We start from the raw sequence: 18929 nt of genomic DNA, 5'->3' as shown, positions 1-18929 counted from the left end.
TTTAATTCAAACCTCATGAATATTTCCTCAAGAAAAGTTGAAATTCAATAGTAGACAACAGAATTGTAAACGGTGGATGCGCTTTATTGAATGTTGTATAATTTGTGTTGATGAGTATAATGGTTTCATTGGTTTCAATCTCAAATCAACAATATTTATACTCAAAGATTTCACGATTCTCTTATACATATTTGAATTCTTCTCATCACTCCATTGTTTCATTCTTATTGATGGATTCCCATTGAATTAGTGAATATAATGGTGGATGCAGATAACATTTTTTGGATTAATTAATTATTTTTTCATTAGAATGATTATAACCTTGAATTTATTGAGTACATGTGCGTAACTAATGTTGATATTCATGTAATTTTTCTATTTGAGTGATTAAATATGTGCCCGATTTGTTTGAAATATTATATTACAAATCGTATATTTTATCTAAGATGTCTAAAAACATCTTAATTTTATCCAAATACTTACATAACTGTTTTTATTTCCAGAGTTAGTAAGTCTGACCTTGACTTCTATTTAATATAAATGTGTATAGGTTTTGAAGGAGGTACAATAAAAAACAAATTGAAACATCTCGCATAATTTATTTATATAGATGAAATATATGTTTTTAGTTTCTAGACAGTGATAACAATGAATCTTTCATTTCAAACAATGAGATCACATTTAGATGGTCTATTTCACAAAAATCTACAAAACATCTAGATAAAAATTTAAACATTTCAGTTCAAGGATTGGAATTACGTGAGGAACGATGAGAAGTATTTTTTTCGAAGAGAAAAAAATTGAAAGGAAATTCTTATAAAACTATGTAGATCTAGAGTTCATGTAGATTTTCGCTTTACAATAGGTAGGTACGAAAGGAAACAATCTAAAATTGAGATTGTCATTTCACAACACAGATATGATTTTTTCGTCTATAAATATCAGTACATCTATATATTTAGGATTCAAGATGCACAAAGCGATATATTGTTTCGAAAAAAGTATGAATTTTCCACACTTAGTTGTTTGATATAATGAGGATATGTCTGTCTGTCTGGTATTCACAAAATCGTAATTCCCTAGAATAATGAAGTAAATTATTTCATGCAGTAAAATTTGTTGGTAAAGAGACATAGGCCGCTAGTTTGTGATTCCTACTTAATAAAATTGATTTTTTTTTTTTTGGTTGTTGAATTTTGACAATCACCAAACAACCGATTTTTGGAATTTTGATTTTAAATCAACAAATTCGAGAATTGTGGAACGGAAGAGATGTAGGTATGTACATGAATATAAATAGTAAGTTCTTCTAGATTTACAAAAATAATGAAGTATATAATTACTAATTTTTCAAGGAAAAGGCAATATTCTATTTGTACCCCTAATAAGTATATTCCTACCAACGTTTGTTTTGTGCATTTGAATCAACATTTATTCCTTATATTCACATGTTTATATACAAATATTTTTCAGTTAATAAGAGCATCGACCAGCGACTAACCCTTGTTCTAATGATGGATACATTTACTTGAACATTATAGTCATTTATTATAATTAATTGAATAATAATAATAAATTTTTTTCAAAAATCGTTCGTAATCTATGGTATCATTTCTGTCATTTTTTGCTTATCATTGGACAAACCATAGATATAGAAAAACATGTTTTTCTATGTCATAGATATAGAAAAACATGTTTTTCTATGTCTATGGTTCAAAGATAAGATTTGGAATAATTAAATTTCTCTGTATAACTCAGATTGAAAAATCGATAGATAATTCAAAAATCAGAAATTACTCTTTAGATTTTTGTGTGTAACTAAATCTAGGGCGTCTATAAACACATTGATTCAGGCGATTCAGCAATAAAGATTTTTAAGCTGAGAAGCGTTTGGCAAGATCAGTGTCCGGATGGGCGACAAAAACCTCAATGTTGCCACGTGTTGGAAATTTCGTCAATTTTGAAAAATCGTGATTTTTTCCGCAGTTTTCAAACATCTGTTTTTCGGATAAATCTATCATCCTGTTTCCCAAGTTGCCTACTGGTTAAACCGAATTCTAAACTCTCTCCCGTCTATCATCCGATTTCCCCGATTTTCCTCGCAAATTGGATCTTTCCGCTAAGAAGAAATGCGAAAATGATTTTCCAGTCCGAGTACAGCGTTGGGAAAACTAAAAGAGATCCCGAGATAACGATGTGATGATGGAAAATCGATGTGGACAGATTCGATGTTCGACAAGAGTTGGAACGAGAAAAAAGGGCCAAAATTGATTCGGCAATTTGATTATTCAGTCTGGCGACGCTGCATATTGGCTCCGAGGCAGTGGCGGCCCACTTTTTTGGCCGGAGGGTTGAATCTCTCAACTTTTAAGCTATGGGGTATTGAAGTTTCAAGAAAAAACAACTTTAACAACTTCATAGATAGTCGTGTTGATTCCTCTCAACAATTCATCTAATTTATTTTCGGAAAAGAATTAATAATAATATGAATCCAAAAAAGTCATGACAAAATGTTACCATAAATTTTAATATATTCGAATGAAGGGAGAAAAATAACAGAATGTAAAGTCTCAGTAAAGCTTTTCCTTAGGTCCAATGACAGGTTTTTATGGGATTTTTTTAGTGTTTATTTCAAATAGAATATTTGATTCTCTGGAAATCGTGTAAAAACTACATTAATGTAACGTGTTTTCAGCATAGAGAATTTGAACATTTTGTAGAATTCCTTTTTGTTTTTTCAAACGAAATAGGTTGTGCTCGAATCCCTAAATTTAGTGAACAATAGTATTTTTTTACGTGCTTTTATGTTGGCAGTTACTGCATTTTGATCTTAATTTGATTAAACTCCAAAATACACATATTTTGAAACTACACTCTACACGATCTCTAATTGGACCTAAAATTCACCGTCCCAATAGAATTACTAGAAAGAGTTGTAGACAGACCGATAGTAAACTTTAAAATTGAAGTAACAAAGATATCACTACTTTAAATCTCTCAAATTTGTGCTCCAACAGAATACTTAATCTCTCTTCAAAGACTGCATTTAAGACACATTAATATTGTAACATTTATATCTAACACAATGCCAGATAGTAGGCACAATAATATGAAAAATAATCTTATTTCACAAAAAGATCCTTCAGAGTGGAACATAGCGAAGATTCACAACTCTCTGCAGACTCTTCATCGCTCCTGCTGGTAAACCACGCGGCAATAGACCTTCCTGAAGAACTCTTTTGCTTCACTTTTTTATTTGGGGAGTTTGAGAGTGATGTGGATGATGAGCTTGCTTCTGGGGTGGCTTTACGCAAGAAAACCTCGATGGCGCTTCCAAGAGCGTGTACGTCGACTAGAGACCCGCTCTTTCCGTCCCAAACCACCTTTCCAGGCTCTTTGGACACCACTTTGGAGTGTTTGGGGTCTAATTTCGGGGGTTTGGAGTCTACTTTGGGAATTTCTAAAGGTTTTTTACTAGACAAACCCTCTTTTTGTTCCTGATCTTTAGGCTGGTGCCGCTTGACGAACCAATTCGAAGGTGCAGACTCGTCAGCGTCGCTTTTACTCTTATAAATTATTGCTATATCGAAACTGTTAGACCTTGTGTTCCTCAATAGTCTTGTCTTCGACGCACCTTCCTTACCACCTCTACCCTCACACTGTTGATTGATTTCCGTCGCGGAGGTTGAAAGAGAAGATAAAATAGACATAAGATCAGTATTAGAACAAACTATTCCAGAGGCTTTGAGCTTACTTGCTTTGGGAGTAGAGCCGCAAGGCGGCACGGGTAGTTCTGAGGCTCTACGTTTACCGGAACTTGGTATGGGGGCTAAGGTAGTGCCAACAAAGTCGGAGTACCTTCTGGAGGAACCGTGAAACCTTTGGACGTTCTCCGGGTCTGTGTCTCCCACTGATTGGACCTCGCAGACCTTCTCACTGCTGGTACTCCACAGTTTCATCCTCACCTTCCTAGCTTGCACAATGTCGTCCATAATGTCCAGTTGGAGGTTATGTACGCTGCCCATGGGTTCAGAGGGTGGACACGCTATGGACTCTCGCCTGTTGGGTAAAAGTCTGGAAGGGAAGACGGCTACGGATTCCCTCCTGCTTCTGCCGAAGAAGGCTGGAGGGACCCTGGATATGGTGACCACGGAGTGTCTCCTGCCTCCGGGGGTTGGCTGAGGAGCTGTGGAGAGGGTTGCGAGGAATTCGGCTTGTCTGGGTCCAGGGCCTGCTGTCTCGCTTCTTTCGGAGAGGCGGCGCACTTGGCTGGCTGTGATTCCGCTGCATTGTGGAGTTGGAAGGGAGTGTTTCCGGATTTCTCTGGCGAAGGGCGTCAGCAAGAGTGGGTTGAGGGTGGGTGATTCATCGTCGGAGCTGTAGGTTTCTTTGTCGGGCTCTTCTGTGTCCTCGTTTTCCTCCACCACGATCAGAGGTTCTGAGGTTTGTGTTTGGAGCATGGAAGATCGACGCATCTTCGACATCCTGAAAGAGAGAATTGGATGTTAGTAGAGATCTTGATGCATGACTGATTATTTTGGTTTGTTGTTTGGTACAGGAGGCTATAGTTTTCCGTAATGATCTAGAGCTGATTTCGTGCTACACAAGCAACGAAAAATCTCAATTTTGCAAGAAACGTTGCCTGACCGCGTTATTTCTCGGAGAGATGATTACGAATAACCACCGAGATCTTGTGATTTAACACCTTTATACCTTTTTCTTTGAGGCCTCGTGAAAGATGAGGTAAAGGGTGTTTTTTTTTTAGAGCTATAGAACTTTAAATTGCAATAAAACAACGATAGATTATTCGATTGACATGAATTTTATTTATCCGCAATATAATCTTGTGGCATTACATTTTAAATATGATTTCTGGCATATGACCGCCACGGCTGGCTCGGATGTAGTCCAATCTGGACGTCCAATTTTCGATGACTTTTTCCAACATTTGTGGCCGTATATCGGCAATCACACGGCGAATGTTGTCTTCCAAATGGTCAAGGGTTTGCGGCTTATCCGCATAGACCAATGACTTTACATAGCCTCACAGAAAGTAGTCTAGCGGTGTTAAATCACAAGATCTTGGAGGCCAATTCACAGGTCCAAAACGTGAAATTAGGCGGTCACCAAACGTGTCTTTCAATAAATCGATTGTGGCACGAGCTGTGTGACATGTTGCGCCGTCTTGTTGGAACCACAGCTCCTGGACATCATGGTTCTTCAATTCAGGAATGAAAAAGTTAGTAATCATGGCTTTATACTCTCTATATGGCATTGACTGTAAAGTTCTGGCCATCATCATTTTTGAAGAAGTACGGACCAATGATTCCACCAGCCCATAAAGCGCACCAAACAGTCAGTTTTTCTGGATGTAACGGTGTTTCGACATACACTTGAGGATTAGCTTCACTCCAAATGCGGCAGTTTTGTTTGTTGACGTAGCCATTCAACCAGAAGTGCGCATCATCGATAAACAAAATAAAATGGACGTAGTGCGCGATACGTATTCCGCACAGAACCATTATTTTCGAAAAAAAATTGCACTATTTGCAAGCGTTGTTCAGACAGGAGTCTATTCATGATGAATTGCCAAACCAAACTGAGAATAAATCACTCGACAGCTGTTAAATCGGTCGCCGTTTTGAACAGTAATGCCAACTTAAAGTTATATACCTCGAAAAATAACACCCTATATATGCCAATGCTCCACAATGAATCCAAAACCTCAAAGATGGAATTCATGAAGTTATACTAGGACGCAAATGTGCGAATTGGTCAGCTTAGGACAATTTATATTTTCGTCTAGAAAAGGATCTCTTTTACTACTATAGTTGCATAATTTATTATTGTATTCGAAACATTCCAAAACATAAACTGTGAAAATTTCGGGCAGATTAGCCTAAAGGGAGTTCTTCCGTTTCAATTAGATCACAAAACTCATAACGAACCAATTCTAACCAAATTTCCATATTTCTCAAAGGAGCTTCACGTGATTTAACGGATATCGCTCAAAAAAGATCCTCCCTTATGCCAATAACAGTCTTGTTTGGCTCGAGAGAAGGAAGGAGCATTATTGAATCCTTTGTCTGAAACACCGAAAGAATCCTCCTTTTTGATTGCATCAAAGCAACAATCGCAGATGTTAGTTAAAAATCAATAGTTGATGTAACGGGAGAGAGCCCGTAGTTACAAGGTCATCATTTCGAAATTAATTCGAATCAGTTATTTAAAATTCGGAGGATGAGTTTCAATAGATAATTGAAGTAATTCGAATTGCATTACATATTTTGTGGAAGAAACGTCTTCCAAAATCTGCATCATGAATACCACAAATAAAGGGTGTTTTTTTTAGAGTTATAGAACTTTAAATTGCAATAAAACAACGATGTATTATTCGATTGGCATGAATTTTATTTATCCGCAAGATAATCTTGTGGCATTACATTTTAAATATGATTTCTGGAATATGACCGCCACGGCTGGCTCGGATGTAGTCCAATCTGGACGTCCAATTTTCGATTACTTTTTCCAACATTTGTGGTCGTATATCGGCAATAACACGGCGAATTTTGTCTTCCAAATGGTCAAGGGTTTGTGGCTTATCCGCATAGACCAATGACTTTTCATAGTCCCACAGAAAGTAGTCTAGCGGTGTTGAATCACAAGATCTTGGATACCAATTCACAGGTCCAAAACGTGAAATTAGGCGGTCACCAAACGTGTCTTTCAATAAATCGATTGTGGCACGAGCTGTGTGACATGTTGCGCCGTCTTGTTGGAACCACAGCTCCTGGACATCATGGTTGTTCAATTCAGGAATGAAAAAGTTAGTAATCATGGCTCTATACCGATCACCATTGACTGTAACGTTCTGGCCATCATCGTTTTTGAAGAAGTACGGACCAATGATTCCACCAGCCCATAAAGCGCACCAAACAGTCAGTTTTTCTGGATGTAATGGTGTTTCGACATACACTTGAGGATTAGCTTCACTCCAAATGCGGCAGTTTTGTTTGTTGACGTAGCCATTCAACCAGAAGTGCGCTTCATCGCTGAACAAAATGAAATGGACGTAGTGCGCGATACGTATTCCGCACAGAACCATTATTTTCGAAATAAAATTGTACTATTTGCAAGCGTTGTTCAGGCGTGGGTCTATTCATGATGAATTGTCAAACCAAACTGAGAATAAATCACATGACAGCTGTTAAATCGGTCGCCATATTGAACAGTAATGCCAACTTAAAGTTATATACCTCGAAAAAATGTTATGTGTACTACAATATGTTCCTAAATTGGAGAAACAAACGAAAATGAGAGGTTTCACAGGTAATTTTAAGAAAAAAGTCCTATAAACATAAGTCAGCAAACGCTTTGTTTTCGAAATCCAGTTTAGGAACACCCTGTATACTGGTAATATTCTCACTCTCATCTAAAAAGAAAAGAAGAGCAGTCACGTGAAGTCAGGAGATTTGAAGCGTTCATTCATTCATGCGCCAATTGCACCCTTGGTGACCCTATAACTATACATAGGTGTATCAAAATTTATATGAATTTGTCGATTATCACCCAAATAAAATCAAATTGTGTAGATAGATATCGAACTGAAATGTTTGTGTTCATTTTCCGAACATCTGTTTATATGTTGATAATCCACCGAAATGAGAAGAAATGAAATGAGTGAAAATCTGTTTATCAGGGTGCAGTCTGGCAATCTGTTTTTTGTTCGACCGTCTCGCGCAGTCACCTGTTACCTACTTAAGTTTGCGATCTAAGAAGTCTGTGCTTTTGTGTCTTCTAATGCATTTCGCGGTAATTTTGTTGAGAGTGACGAATGAGTGAGCTTTGTTGAAGAGGATTTTTCAACAAAAAGTGAGTATTAATGATTTTTTGTGTGTAATTCTTGAAACAGTTTGTCTTTATTATATTTTTCGGTTACTTTTCCCTTCTTCACTTATCGAAGTTACTCGAAAACTGATAGGAAATTCAGAACATGATATTGGGACATAGAAAAGAGTATAATAATATTAGTATAGCAATGTCTAATATAATTGTGAATTATAATATTTCCTAGTTTGTTGATCATTCAACAATACCTATACATTCTGAAATTTGGAAATTTGACTAGAATTGTTCAACATTTATATTATAAAACGTGAATTGAATTGGTTCAAATCAAAATCTACTATTGCTGTTAGAAACTGTCTTATCTGTGCGCATCCTTAAAGGACATGGGTAATTTTGTGTTGAAAATTGTTCGACATTATTTTCTGGCGAATAGCTTGAGTTATTTTTATTCGTTTCTAATTCTAATTTCTTGCTGAATAGGTATTGCTTATATTGAATGATTCGAATATTTTTTTATAATTATTCATTTTTTTTACAGAAGTAATGGCTGATGGATATTTGTATTATGTTAGAGCAGAAGTCTTCAATTCCCACTGATCTTAATTCTTACTTTTTGAGAAAGTTTGAGAAAAATAAAAAAACGAACTGGATCTGATGAAGTAAGAAACTAATACTGAATTCCATGAAATTCTGTTTGAATATTTGGTCAAAAATTTGAAGGACTTTGCAGAACATGATATTGGGACATAGAGTAGAGTTTCAGTATCATGATGTAGAATATAATTGTGAAATTTAATGTTCTCTACTTTTATGATCATTCAACAGTATACCTATACGTTTTGAGATTTGGAAATTTGACTCAAATTGTTCATCATTTATATTATAAAACGGAAATTGGATGAATCTGAATGTTTGAGTTGGTTCAAATCAAAATCTGCTGTTGGTGTTGGTGAATTTCTTATCTGTGCGCATCCTAAATGAACATAATTCTTTGTGTTGCAAACTGTTTGACATTAAAATATGGTCGATAGCTTGGATTATTTTTATTCGTTTCTGATTACTTTTTCTTGCTAAATAAGTATTGAAGATATTGAATGACTTATTATCGAATATATCTTCGTAATCATTATTTTCAGAAATAATGGCTATGGATATTTGTATTATGATGGAGCATAAAACTACAATTCTAACTGATGGTAATTCTTCCTTTTTGGTATGAGTATATGAAAAGAAAAAACAAGATGAATTCGAGATGATGAAGTAAGAAGCTGATGGTGAATTCCTTGACAATAACTCTCTTTTCGTTAATAAGGTAATGATTAAATGAAGTTGTCTCCCCCGCGGTATTCAAAAGTTCTAATAAGCTTAAATTATGAAGGAGTGCTCAATGTGACCGATTTCTTAACGACGTCCCCGAAAGATCTAACTTGTTGACTTTTTATATCACTGAAAATACCTACTCTCTCAATTTCAATTGGATATCAGATATGATTTTTGATTAGACAATTATTTTTGTTTCAAAATTAAAGTTTTTTGTGTATTTCGTGAAGAATTTTAGAGCGTTCTTTCTGAGGAATGAAAAATTATACATAAGGAGTTCAGGGAGAACGTTGACCTAGGTTAGTTTCAATTATAACAAGATTACGAAATAATTTCTCGATTACCATATCAATTCAGCGGTGAGCGGTAGATAGCAGCTTTCAACCAAATGAAAAACCAACAATATTCTTGAAAAGATAAACAGTCGGAAGTATAGGTATGTATTGGAGTTCTCACACTTTGTCCAGTTGAAAACGAACACAAATAAAAGAAAATATCATCATCCCATGATTAAAATTCCCCCTGGAACTATGCGAATGCAACAGCGTGAACGGGAAAGTTTCGGAAAATTCATTATACCAACAGAAAGTTTCGAGTAGAGATGTTTTGAGGGTCGCTCGCAAAACGAATTCGAAATGAAAATTATCTTGTTATCTGAATTCTCAACCAATTCTGCATAACAATATTATGCTTACGAAATGAAATTCTTGTTTTCGAATTTTCCTCATTTTCACGTCTTTCTTTCAAGGGGTGGCGATGGAAATTCGGAATTTCCAAGGAAGAAACATTGTATATTTTACGAAATGGTTTATCATTTCGTCCTATCTCATAAATTTACCAAGTGACATACCTAGTGACTTTATAACGACAATTTTGTGCACACTTGTCTCTTTGTGATTAGGTAATTGATTGAAATTCAAGAAAAGTCCAACTGTTGGAAAAAATGTTGAAAATTGATTATGTGTTATCCCTGCACGATGTCCTAAATGCACTCAGAAACACGACTGGGTATACTCTTAATGAAATCATCGGTTTCATTTTGAGATATCATTTTTCGTTAGAGGACGTGTTATAAAGGCTGTTTTTTTTCGAGGTATATAACTTTAAGTTGGCATTACTGTTCAAGATGGCGACCGATTTAACAGCTGTCAAGTGGTTTATTCTCAGTTTGGTTTGGCAATTCATCATGAATAGACTCACGCCTGAACAACGCTCGCAAATAGTGCAATTTCATTTCGAAAATAATGGTTCTGTGCGGAATACGTATCGCGCACTACGTCCATTTTATTTTGTTTAGCGATGAAGCGCACTTCTGGTTGAATGACTACGTCAACAAACAAAACTGCCGCATTTGGAGCGAAGCTAATCCTCAAGTGTATGTCGAAACACCGTTACATCCAGAAAAACTGACTGGTTGGTGCGCTTTATGGGCTGGTGGAATCATTGGTCCGTACTTCTTCAAAAACGATGATGGCCAGAACGTTACAGTCAAAGGCGATCGGTATAGAGCCATGATTACTAACTTTTTCATTCCTGAATTGAACAACCATGATGTCCGGGAGCTGTGGTTCCAACAAGACGGCGCAACATGTCACACAGCTCGTGCCACAATCGGTTTATTGAAAGACACGTTTGGTGACCGCCTAATTTCACGTTTTGGACCTGTGAATTGGCCTCCAAGATCTTGTGATTTAACACCGCTAGACTACTTTCTGTGGGGTTATGTAAAGTCATTGGTCTATGCGGATAAGCCACAAACCCTTGACCATTTGGAAGACAACATTCGCTCTGTTATTGCCGATATACGGCCACAAATGTTGGAATAAGTAATCGAAAATTGGACGTCCAGATTGGACTACATCCGATCCAGCCGTGGCGGTCATATGCCAGAAATCATATTTAAAATGTAATGCCACAAGATTATCTTGCGGATAAATAAAATTCATGTCAATCGAATAATCCATCGTTGTTTTATTGTAATTTAAAGTTCTATAGCTCTAAAAAAAACACCCTTTACATAAATCTAGGAAGGCGGATTTTTAGTAAAACTCCCCCCACTCCAAATGATGACCATAAGACGTCCAGAGCGACTTCCTCCGAAATCTGGGGGCTCGATATTTTCCGCTCCAATTGCCACCAGAATCAGCTAATTCTAATCTTCATCTAATCCCCCTTCTGGCGCAAAGCGCAGGTTCGAGTCCTGTTAGAACAGATGGGAAATCTGTTCGACATGAGGAGCGTCGTTCAATTAATTTCAGACGTCGACGGCGTCTGTATTGGCCTGATTTTCTGGAATCATGAGTCGGGGGACCAGAGGGGGGGAATAATATTATCGTCGATCGGAGTTTGAAGAGAAATGTCTGGTCTTCGATTCGTGCTGATTGTTTGAGCTTCCCGGAATTGCTCGATATCCAATTTGGCTTTCGCGCAATTGAGGATTGGTGAGGTCGATTTGCTTGATTTTTTATTCGAATATTTCGGTGGAGTGACTGAATATTCAGCGGGACGAAATGTGAATTTTGTTTCTATTTGAGCACCCTTCAAACACTGAATGAATGATGTATACGTTTATGATGCGATCTGATAAAGGGTGTTTTTTTTTAGAGCTATAGAACTTTAAATTGCAATAAAACAACGATGGATTATTCGATTGACATGAATTTTATTTATCCGCAAGATAATCTTGTGTGTACATTGCAAATATGATTTCTGGCATATGACCGTCACGGCTGGCTCGGATGTAGTCCAATCTGGACGTCCAATTTTCGATTACTTTTTCCAACATTTGTGGCCGTATATCGGCAATAACAGGGCGAATGTTGTCTTCCAAATGGTCAATGGTTTGTGGCTTATCCGCATAGACCAATGACTTTACATAGCCCCACAGGAAGTAGTCTAGCGGTGTTAAATCACAAGATCTTGGAGGCCAATTCACAAATCCAAAATAAAATTGCACTATTTGCGAGCGTTGTTCAGGCGTGAGTCTATTCATGATGAATTGCCAAACCAAACTGAGAATAAATCACTTGACAGCTGTTAAATCGGTCGCCATCTTGAACAGTAATGCCAACTTAAAGTTATATACCTCAAAAAAAAAACACGTTATAATTATTACGTCATTTCCATAGCAACTAACAATTCCAATTTCTATTCAATTTAGTTTTAATTTATCACTACAGGAAAAATGAAAAGATTGTGGGAATTGTAATAATTTGCTAAAATATATCTCATTATAAACAATCGAATAAAAAATTATATGTTCAACTCTTCAACTAAATAGATTGACTGACTTGGCTGACTTCCTAGCCTCTCTACGCTCGGCTATGAACTATCAGCCGCGGCAGTCAATCTACTACTTTGCTGCTTAGTAAAACAAATAACTATTCTTTGCATTGTGTTTTTCCGACTTTTTTTCACGGGAAAAATTAGATGACCAAATGGTATTTGACAAGACTATTTCATGAGGCCGTAAATATTTGTTATCAAAGGTATCGTAATTTTTTATTAACAACAGATGTGAAGTTTTTCCGCGAGTAAAATCTAAAAAACAAACAGGTGCTGTCATACACTTTTTCCATCTAGAAACCATTTGTAATTCAAAATTGAGATGTGTGATTGGTGAACTTTTTCGCTAAAAATGATTGGAGTCAAATAATATGAATGAAATAAAATAGAAACCAGCATAATCAACAAATTTTCTGTAGGTTATCATAAATTGATAGAGTAGAACGAGTACTGATAAAGCTTATAAAGAAAATGAATTTCAAATTTAATTCCCCATTGTTTGATGAATATTGTGAGTTATTATGAGGGATTATGGCGTTTTCGGTTTAAAAGGTAGTAGAGTTTTCATGGATGCAATCATTATATAATAAAGCTTGTTCATTACTTTACGCTCGGTGTTCCTCAACTGAATAGCCGACAGGCATTTGTTTATGAACAACTAGAAATGCTCGTTATTATCTCTACTTCTGCATTATATGGGATGTTATTTATATTCTGAATATCTCCGACTACATGAAAAAATCTTATACCTTCTAGCATTGGAATTACATAATAGCATCGTTTTTTAAAGAGAAAGGTACGCCATCAACGGTGGAAAACGATATGAGCCAAATGGCTGACACGACAAGGCTTGCAGCTACTTTTCATGAAGTTTTCCATGATCACTTTGCACATTTAATAATAATAATAAAGGTCTTTATTAGTTATACATTTTAAATATGATTTCTGGCATATGACCGCCATGGCTGGCTCGGATGTAGTCCAATCTGTACGTCCAATTTTCGATGACTTTTTCCAACATTTGTGGTCGTATATCGGCAATAACACGGCGAATGTTGTCTTCCAAATGGTCAAGGGTTTGTGGCTTATCCGCATAGACCAATGACTTTACATAGCCCCACAGAAAGTAGTCTAGCGGTGTTAAATCACAAGATCTTGGAGGCCAATTCACAGGTCCAAATTGTGAAATTAGGCGGTCACCAAACGTGTCTTTCAATAAATCGATTGTGGCACGAGCTGTGTGACATGTTGCGCCGTCTTGTTGAAACCACAGCTCCTGGACATCATGGTTGTTCAATTCAGGAATGAAAAAGTTAGTAATCATGGCTCTATACCGATCACCATTGACTGTAACGTTCTGGCCATCATCGTTTTTGAAGAAGTACGGACCAATGATTCCATCAGCCCATAAAGCGCACCAAACAGTCAGTTTTTCTGAATGTAACGGTGTTTCGACATACACTTGAGGATTAGCTTCACTCCAAATGCGGCAGTTTTGTTTGTTGACGTAGCCATTCAACCAGAAGTGCGCTTCATCGGAAATGGATGTAGTGCGCGATACGTATTCCGCACAGAACCATTATGTTCGAAATAAAATTGCACTATTTGCAAGCGTTGTTCAGGCGTGAGTCTATTCATGATGAATTGCCAAACCAAACTGAGAATAAATCACTTAACAGCTGTTAAATCGGTCGCCATCTCGAACAGTAATGCCAACTCAAAGTTATATACCTCGAAAAAAAAATATATCAAAAGATAAGGGCTTCAAAAGTGACAGCGACCTAGATAGCAGGCTATTCAAAATAAAAACTTTTATTGCAAATCCCTATATGTTGAAGCCCTTAAAAATCCGCCATTAAAGTTTGCTGAATATATGCGTCACACCCTGTATACAAAATTTTCCTTACAGAACTTTCCGAACCAATTCCAACTACCTCGTTAGTGCTACCGAGTCCATCATTTCCAACAGGTCTGCAAATGGATGCTTTTATGGCATGAACGTCATGAACCTTCATAATTGAATAGACCAACTTTTCCCATCAGTGAATTTCGGAACAGACCGAATCGAATTTTATTCAGCACTCGAAACTAATGAGGCAGAAACGATCGAAAAGCAGTCCGCACATAGAATACAGTTTCATCTTCTTAATTGCTGCTCTAATTATCATTTGCAACGCGACACTATCCAGGGCTGCAACTAAACTCCAGGTGGGCAGTATTGAATGGTTTGGTCTAATGAATCTGCAATTTCAGTATGCATCTATATCATTTTGGTTTAATTGATATGATCCACATTGAACAGTTCAACCGAATACATATGTCCGTGAGTATGGTTTTTCAGGAAAATTCATGCGTCATTATTTATTTGTGAGCCACCCCCTCAAAAATCGTAAATGGCAGGGTGTCAAATTGAAGATTTTGCAATTATATCGGGTGTTTTTTTTCGAGGTATATAACTTCAAGTTGGCATTACTCTTCAAGATGGCGACCGATTTAACAGCTGTTAAGTGATTTATTCTCAGTTTGGTTTGGCAATTCATCATGAATAGACTCACGCCTGAACAGCGCTTACAAATAGTGCAATTTCATTTCGAAAATAATGGTTCTGTGCGGAATACGTATCGCGCACTACGTCCATTTTATTTTATTTAGCGATGAAGCGCACTTCTGGTTGAATGTCTACGTCAACAAACAAAACTGCCGCATTTGGAGTGAAGCTATTCCTCAAGTGTATGTCGAAACACCGTTACATCCAGAAAAACTGACTGTTTGGTGCGCTTTATGGACTGGTGGAATCATTGGTCCGTACTTCTTCAAAAACACCATTGATGATGGCCATAACGTTACAGTTGATGGTGATCGGTATAGAGCCATGATTACTAACTTTTTCATTCCTGAATTGAAAAAACATGATGTCCAGGAGCTGTGATTCCAACAAGACGGCGCAACATGTCACACAGCTCGTGCCACAACCGTTTGGTGACCGTCTAATTTCACGTTTTGAACCTGTGAATTGGCCTCCAAGATCTTGTGATTTAACACCGTTAGACTACTTTCTGTGGGGCTATGTAAAGTCATTGGTCTATGCGGATAAGCCACAAACCCTTGACCATTTGGAAAACAACATTCGCCGTGTTATTGCCGATATACGGCCACAAATGTTGGAAAAAGTCATCGAAAATTGGACGTCCAGATTGTACTACATCCGAGCCAGCCGTGGCGGTCATATGCCAGAAATCATATTGAAAATGTAATGCCACAAGATTATCTTGCGGATAAATAAAATTCATGTCAATCGAATAATCCATCGTTGTTTTATTGCAATTTAAAGTTCTATAGCTCTAAAAAGAACACCCTCTTTAAGGTTTTCCAATACGATTCATTTCGAATAGCCCAATATCTGGGTAGCTGTCATCTTCTCACATTTGACAAGTTAAAACTACGTCATTCCTAAAATTGGAACGATACACGCTTCAAAAAAGAATTGAAATTGTTAAAATTCGCTAAAAAAATGTTGTAGAATATAATAGAATTTTTTCGAACCAATATAACATTTACATAGTAAAGAACTCCAAATTTCCTTGTCACTTTCATTAGATTGAAGGAAGGTATCAATCCATAAAGGTTTTCGTGACTTTAATCTGGCAGTTCTAGTATCTAGGAGGTAAGATTGAATTGGAAATAAGTTCGGGTAGAAATGAAATTTTTCCCAAGATTTCTTGATTTAGACCTGTCTACGAATATGAGGCGGAAGTATATGTGATAGCACTGGAAACCTATGTAAAGGTGTAGATCTAATAGTTGAACTGATAATTCTCATAGAAAGGTTAAGCTGTGCATCAATTTTATGAACATGAGCACTATTGAACCAAACAAAACAACAGTATTCAGCAGCAGAAAAAACCAAAGCCAAGGCTGCCATGTGAAGAATGCTAGCATCAGCACCCCATAAAGTGCTAATATTTTAAGGATATTATTCCTCGACTTCAATTTCAAACGTAAATTTTTCAAGTAAATCTTGAAACTCAAAGAAGAATCATAACGTTTATGAACGGATAGTAGATATTGAGCCGTTGAAATTGTTCATCATTTGAATTGAATCCTTATTCAATTCTATTCTGATAATATTTTCATTCCTTTTTATCGAGATGTTGCAGCACCAAAGTGTGATTAAAGTATCAACAATAACAAACAACTTATCAAGTCCTCTGCAATTTGAGATTAAATCAAAAAATCAGCTGATATGATTCTAATAAATCTCCAATGCAATTATTCATATTAAATAGTATTTTTGTTGTTTTCAACCACAAGAGTTAGAGTTTCAAAAATTCAAATTATTAGATAGGAATATTTTGTACTATTATGTAATTCTCGTTATAACTTGAGTTTGGTTTAATTTTTAAATGGAGTTCCGATGAAAAATATATTGTTTTTTTTTGTGGTTTCTTCCCTACAGTTTTTTGCTTGTACTTTTGTATCGTGTTGCTAAAATTTATCGATCTTTTGAAAAGAGTGTTGATTATAAAAACAAGAGTTATGAACCCAAGAAAAAATTGAGTAGAACTTTGAATATCAATTATATTTCAAATTCAAATGAAAAACGTGGTTAAAACTAAGGCGAACATTCTCTCAAATATGATATTATCGAGATGATTTGTTTATTGGTTGCATTTTCACAAGATTGACGGAAAAAACAGAAAGTAACGCATCCAATAACTTTATTTGCTATTTGCAGCCTTCCTTGCAACGTCTAAGAGTTATTTTCCAACCTTGATAAGTAAAATACATCATTGTTAAATTTTTGCGATTACGCTTCTTAATTTGTAAAAATATTCTCCTTCCGAAACCTCAACCACAAGCTAGAAAATTCAGAAGCAGCAGAATTATCGAATTTCCTATAACAGACTCTGTGGATTTTGTAAAAAAACTCCCTTACCTTTCATCTACTCAAATCCATCCTAGCTACAACGAAGAGAAACTCCCTTTGATCTCCCCGAAAAGTGGAAATCCAAGTCCTAATACCCGAAACCGCACAACGCCCGTATAAACCTGTTGATTTATAGCGTACGGAAACGACCCTGCCAGTATAGAACCCCCATCTACCCTCTTAAATCAATTTCGAATACTCAAAACCACCCTACGGTCGATTTACAGCACAAACCGACAAAGTCAATTTTTTGTCCATCGGCGTCAAATCCGGTCGCGAATGGGACTATCGATTACTTTCTTTCTTCATAGAAAATCATATCCAAACGAGCTAAATTACTCGAAAAATCACTTGAAGGCAATTTGAAACACTAAATCATAACAAATATGTAATCATATGACGTCTATTCTATTAGAGATCAAAATTTCACCACTTCGATAAGAAATATTTCGTTTAGAATCTTCATACCCTGATTTTATTCCGTATAGGTTATTGCTGATAATTTAATTTTCTAAATTGTAAAGATAACATGCATTAAAATCAAACGAAAGAATTCTCCAGCTTAAAAGTTGATTTTATTCCACCGGTATCAAATCCAGTCGAAGTTGAGCCTATTGATCACTTACTTCCTTTATGAAAATTCACATTCAAAAGGGCTAAATTACACTAACACACTTGATAAATCTAGATTATTGCAAATGAATAGTTCTGATGTTAATTGAAATAATTGTCGTCGATAATTTCCTTAAATAAAACCCAAAAAAGTACAACAGAAGTATTATCCAGTTGAAATTCTCACAAATCGCCACAAAACCGGCTCGAGTCGATTTTTTTTCCACCGGTGTCGAATCCGGTCGGAATCGAGCCTATCGATTACTTACTTTGTCTGAGAAAACTCACATTCCAGAGGTGAAAACGCAACGAAAAACACTCGCGAAAATTACTTTAACTCGCGACAGGACGATATATCCTGAAGGACGTGAGCGAGAGCTGCTGACGGCGAGTTAGACGTTCAGATACTGCCTCCCAGGATGGCGGGAGGCTGTGGAGCCGCCCCAACGCGAGCGGCACTTGCGAGTTGCGACATACAGAGAGAAACATTGAACGACAATTCGTATTCTTGTCTAAATCGACGGAGGAACGAGAAAATTGTGGATAGGAGGCGCAACAGATTAAATGATCTGTTAGAGATGAGTTGGGATGTCTTATATTGAATTGATTTGATCATAAACAATGATATTTATGTTGAAAAAAGCTCATTCGGTGGGAAACGCTGATAAGGTGACAATAAGTGGTATATTATGTTTGTATGTTTATTTGTATGTATTATTTAATAACGATTCGAATAAATTTCATTCGAATCGAAATTTAAGGACATTGTTTCTATTTTCACTTTTTAATTATAATTGTTTCGCTACACAGAGGGTTCAGAGATTATCATCAGTACCAAGTACTTAGACCTTAAAGTTATTTTCTTTATTTCAGTATCGTAATGAGTTCGTTATAGTTCTTAAAACAGTGCTGTAATGAACTCATTACAACATCGTTT

At 36.3% G+C, this 18929-nt stretch overlaps 1 protein-coding gene and 1 long non-coding RNA gene across 3 annotated transcripts; one reads left to right on the top strand and one right to left on the bottom strand.

The window, feature by feature from the left end:
• Positions 1 to 2442: 2442 nt before the first annotated feature.
• LOC123675827 lies at positions 2443 to 18554 on the bottom strand. 2 transcript variants are annotated; one of them, XM_045611368.1, is made up of 2 exons: positions 18262 to 18554; positions 2443 to 4485 (listed from the first exon to the last, which is right to left on the bottom strand). In XM_045611368.1, the coding sequence occupies exon 2, from the start codon at positions 4482 to 4484 to the stop codon at positions 3123 to 3125; it is 1362 nt and encodes a 453-aa protein (XP_045467324.1). In that variant the 5' UTR covers position 4485; positions 18262 to 18554; the 3' UTR covers positions 2443 to 3122. The 2 variants fall into 2 exon arrangements, with proteins under 2 accessions (XP_045467324.1, XP_045467325.1); XM_045611369.1 differs by lacking the exon at positions 18262 to 18554 and adding an exon at positions 17390 to 17665.
• Positions 7690 to 14661, top strand: LOC123675835. Its single transcript, XR_006746814.1, has 4 exons — positions 7690 to 7872; positions 8387 to 8507; positions 8985 to 9160; positions 14363 to 14661. It is a non-coding gene; the product is annotated as an uncharacterized LOC123675835 (long non-coding RNA).
• Positions 18555 to 18929: the final 375 nt, after the last annotated feature.

The sequence above is a fragment of the Harmonia axyridis genome, chromosome 3, assembly GCF_914767665.1.
Source record: "Harmonia axyridis chromosome 3, icHarAxyr1.1, whole genome shotgun sequence".
NCBI classification, from domain to species: domain Eukaryota; kingdom Metazoa; phylum Arthropoda; class Insecta; order Coleoptera; family Coccinellidae; genus Harmonia; species Harmonia axyridis.
Note: the sequence above shows the minus strand (reverse complement) of the source record. Positions and strands in the feature narration are given on the sequence as shown.

Coding starts and splice junctions, on each gene's coding strand:
- LOC123675827 (XM_045611368.1), bottom strand. CDS start 4,484: ATGTCGAAGATGCGTCGATCTTCCATGCTCCAAACACAAACCTCAGAA.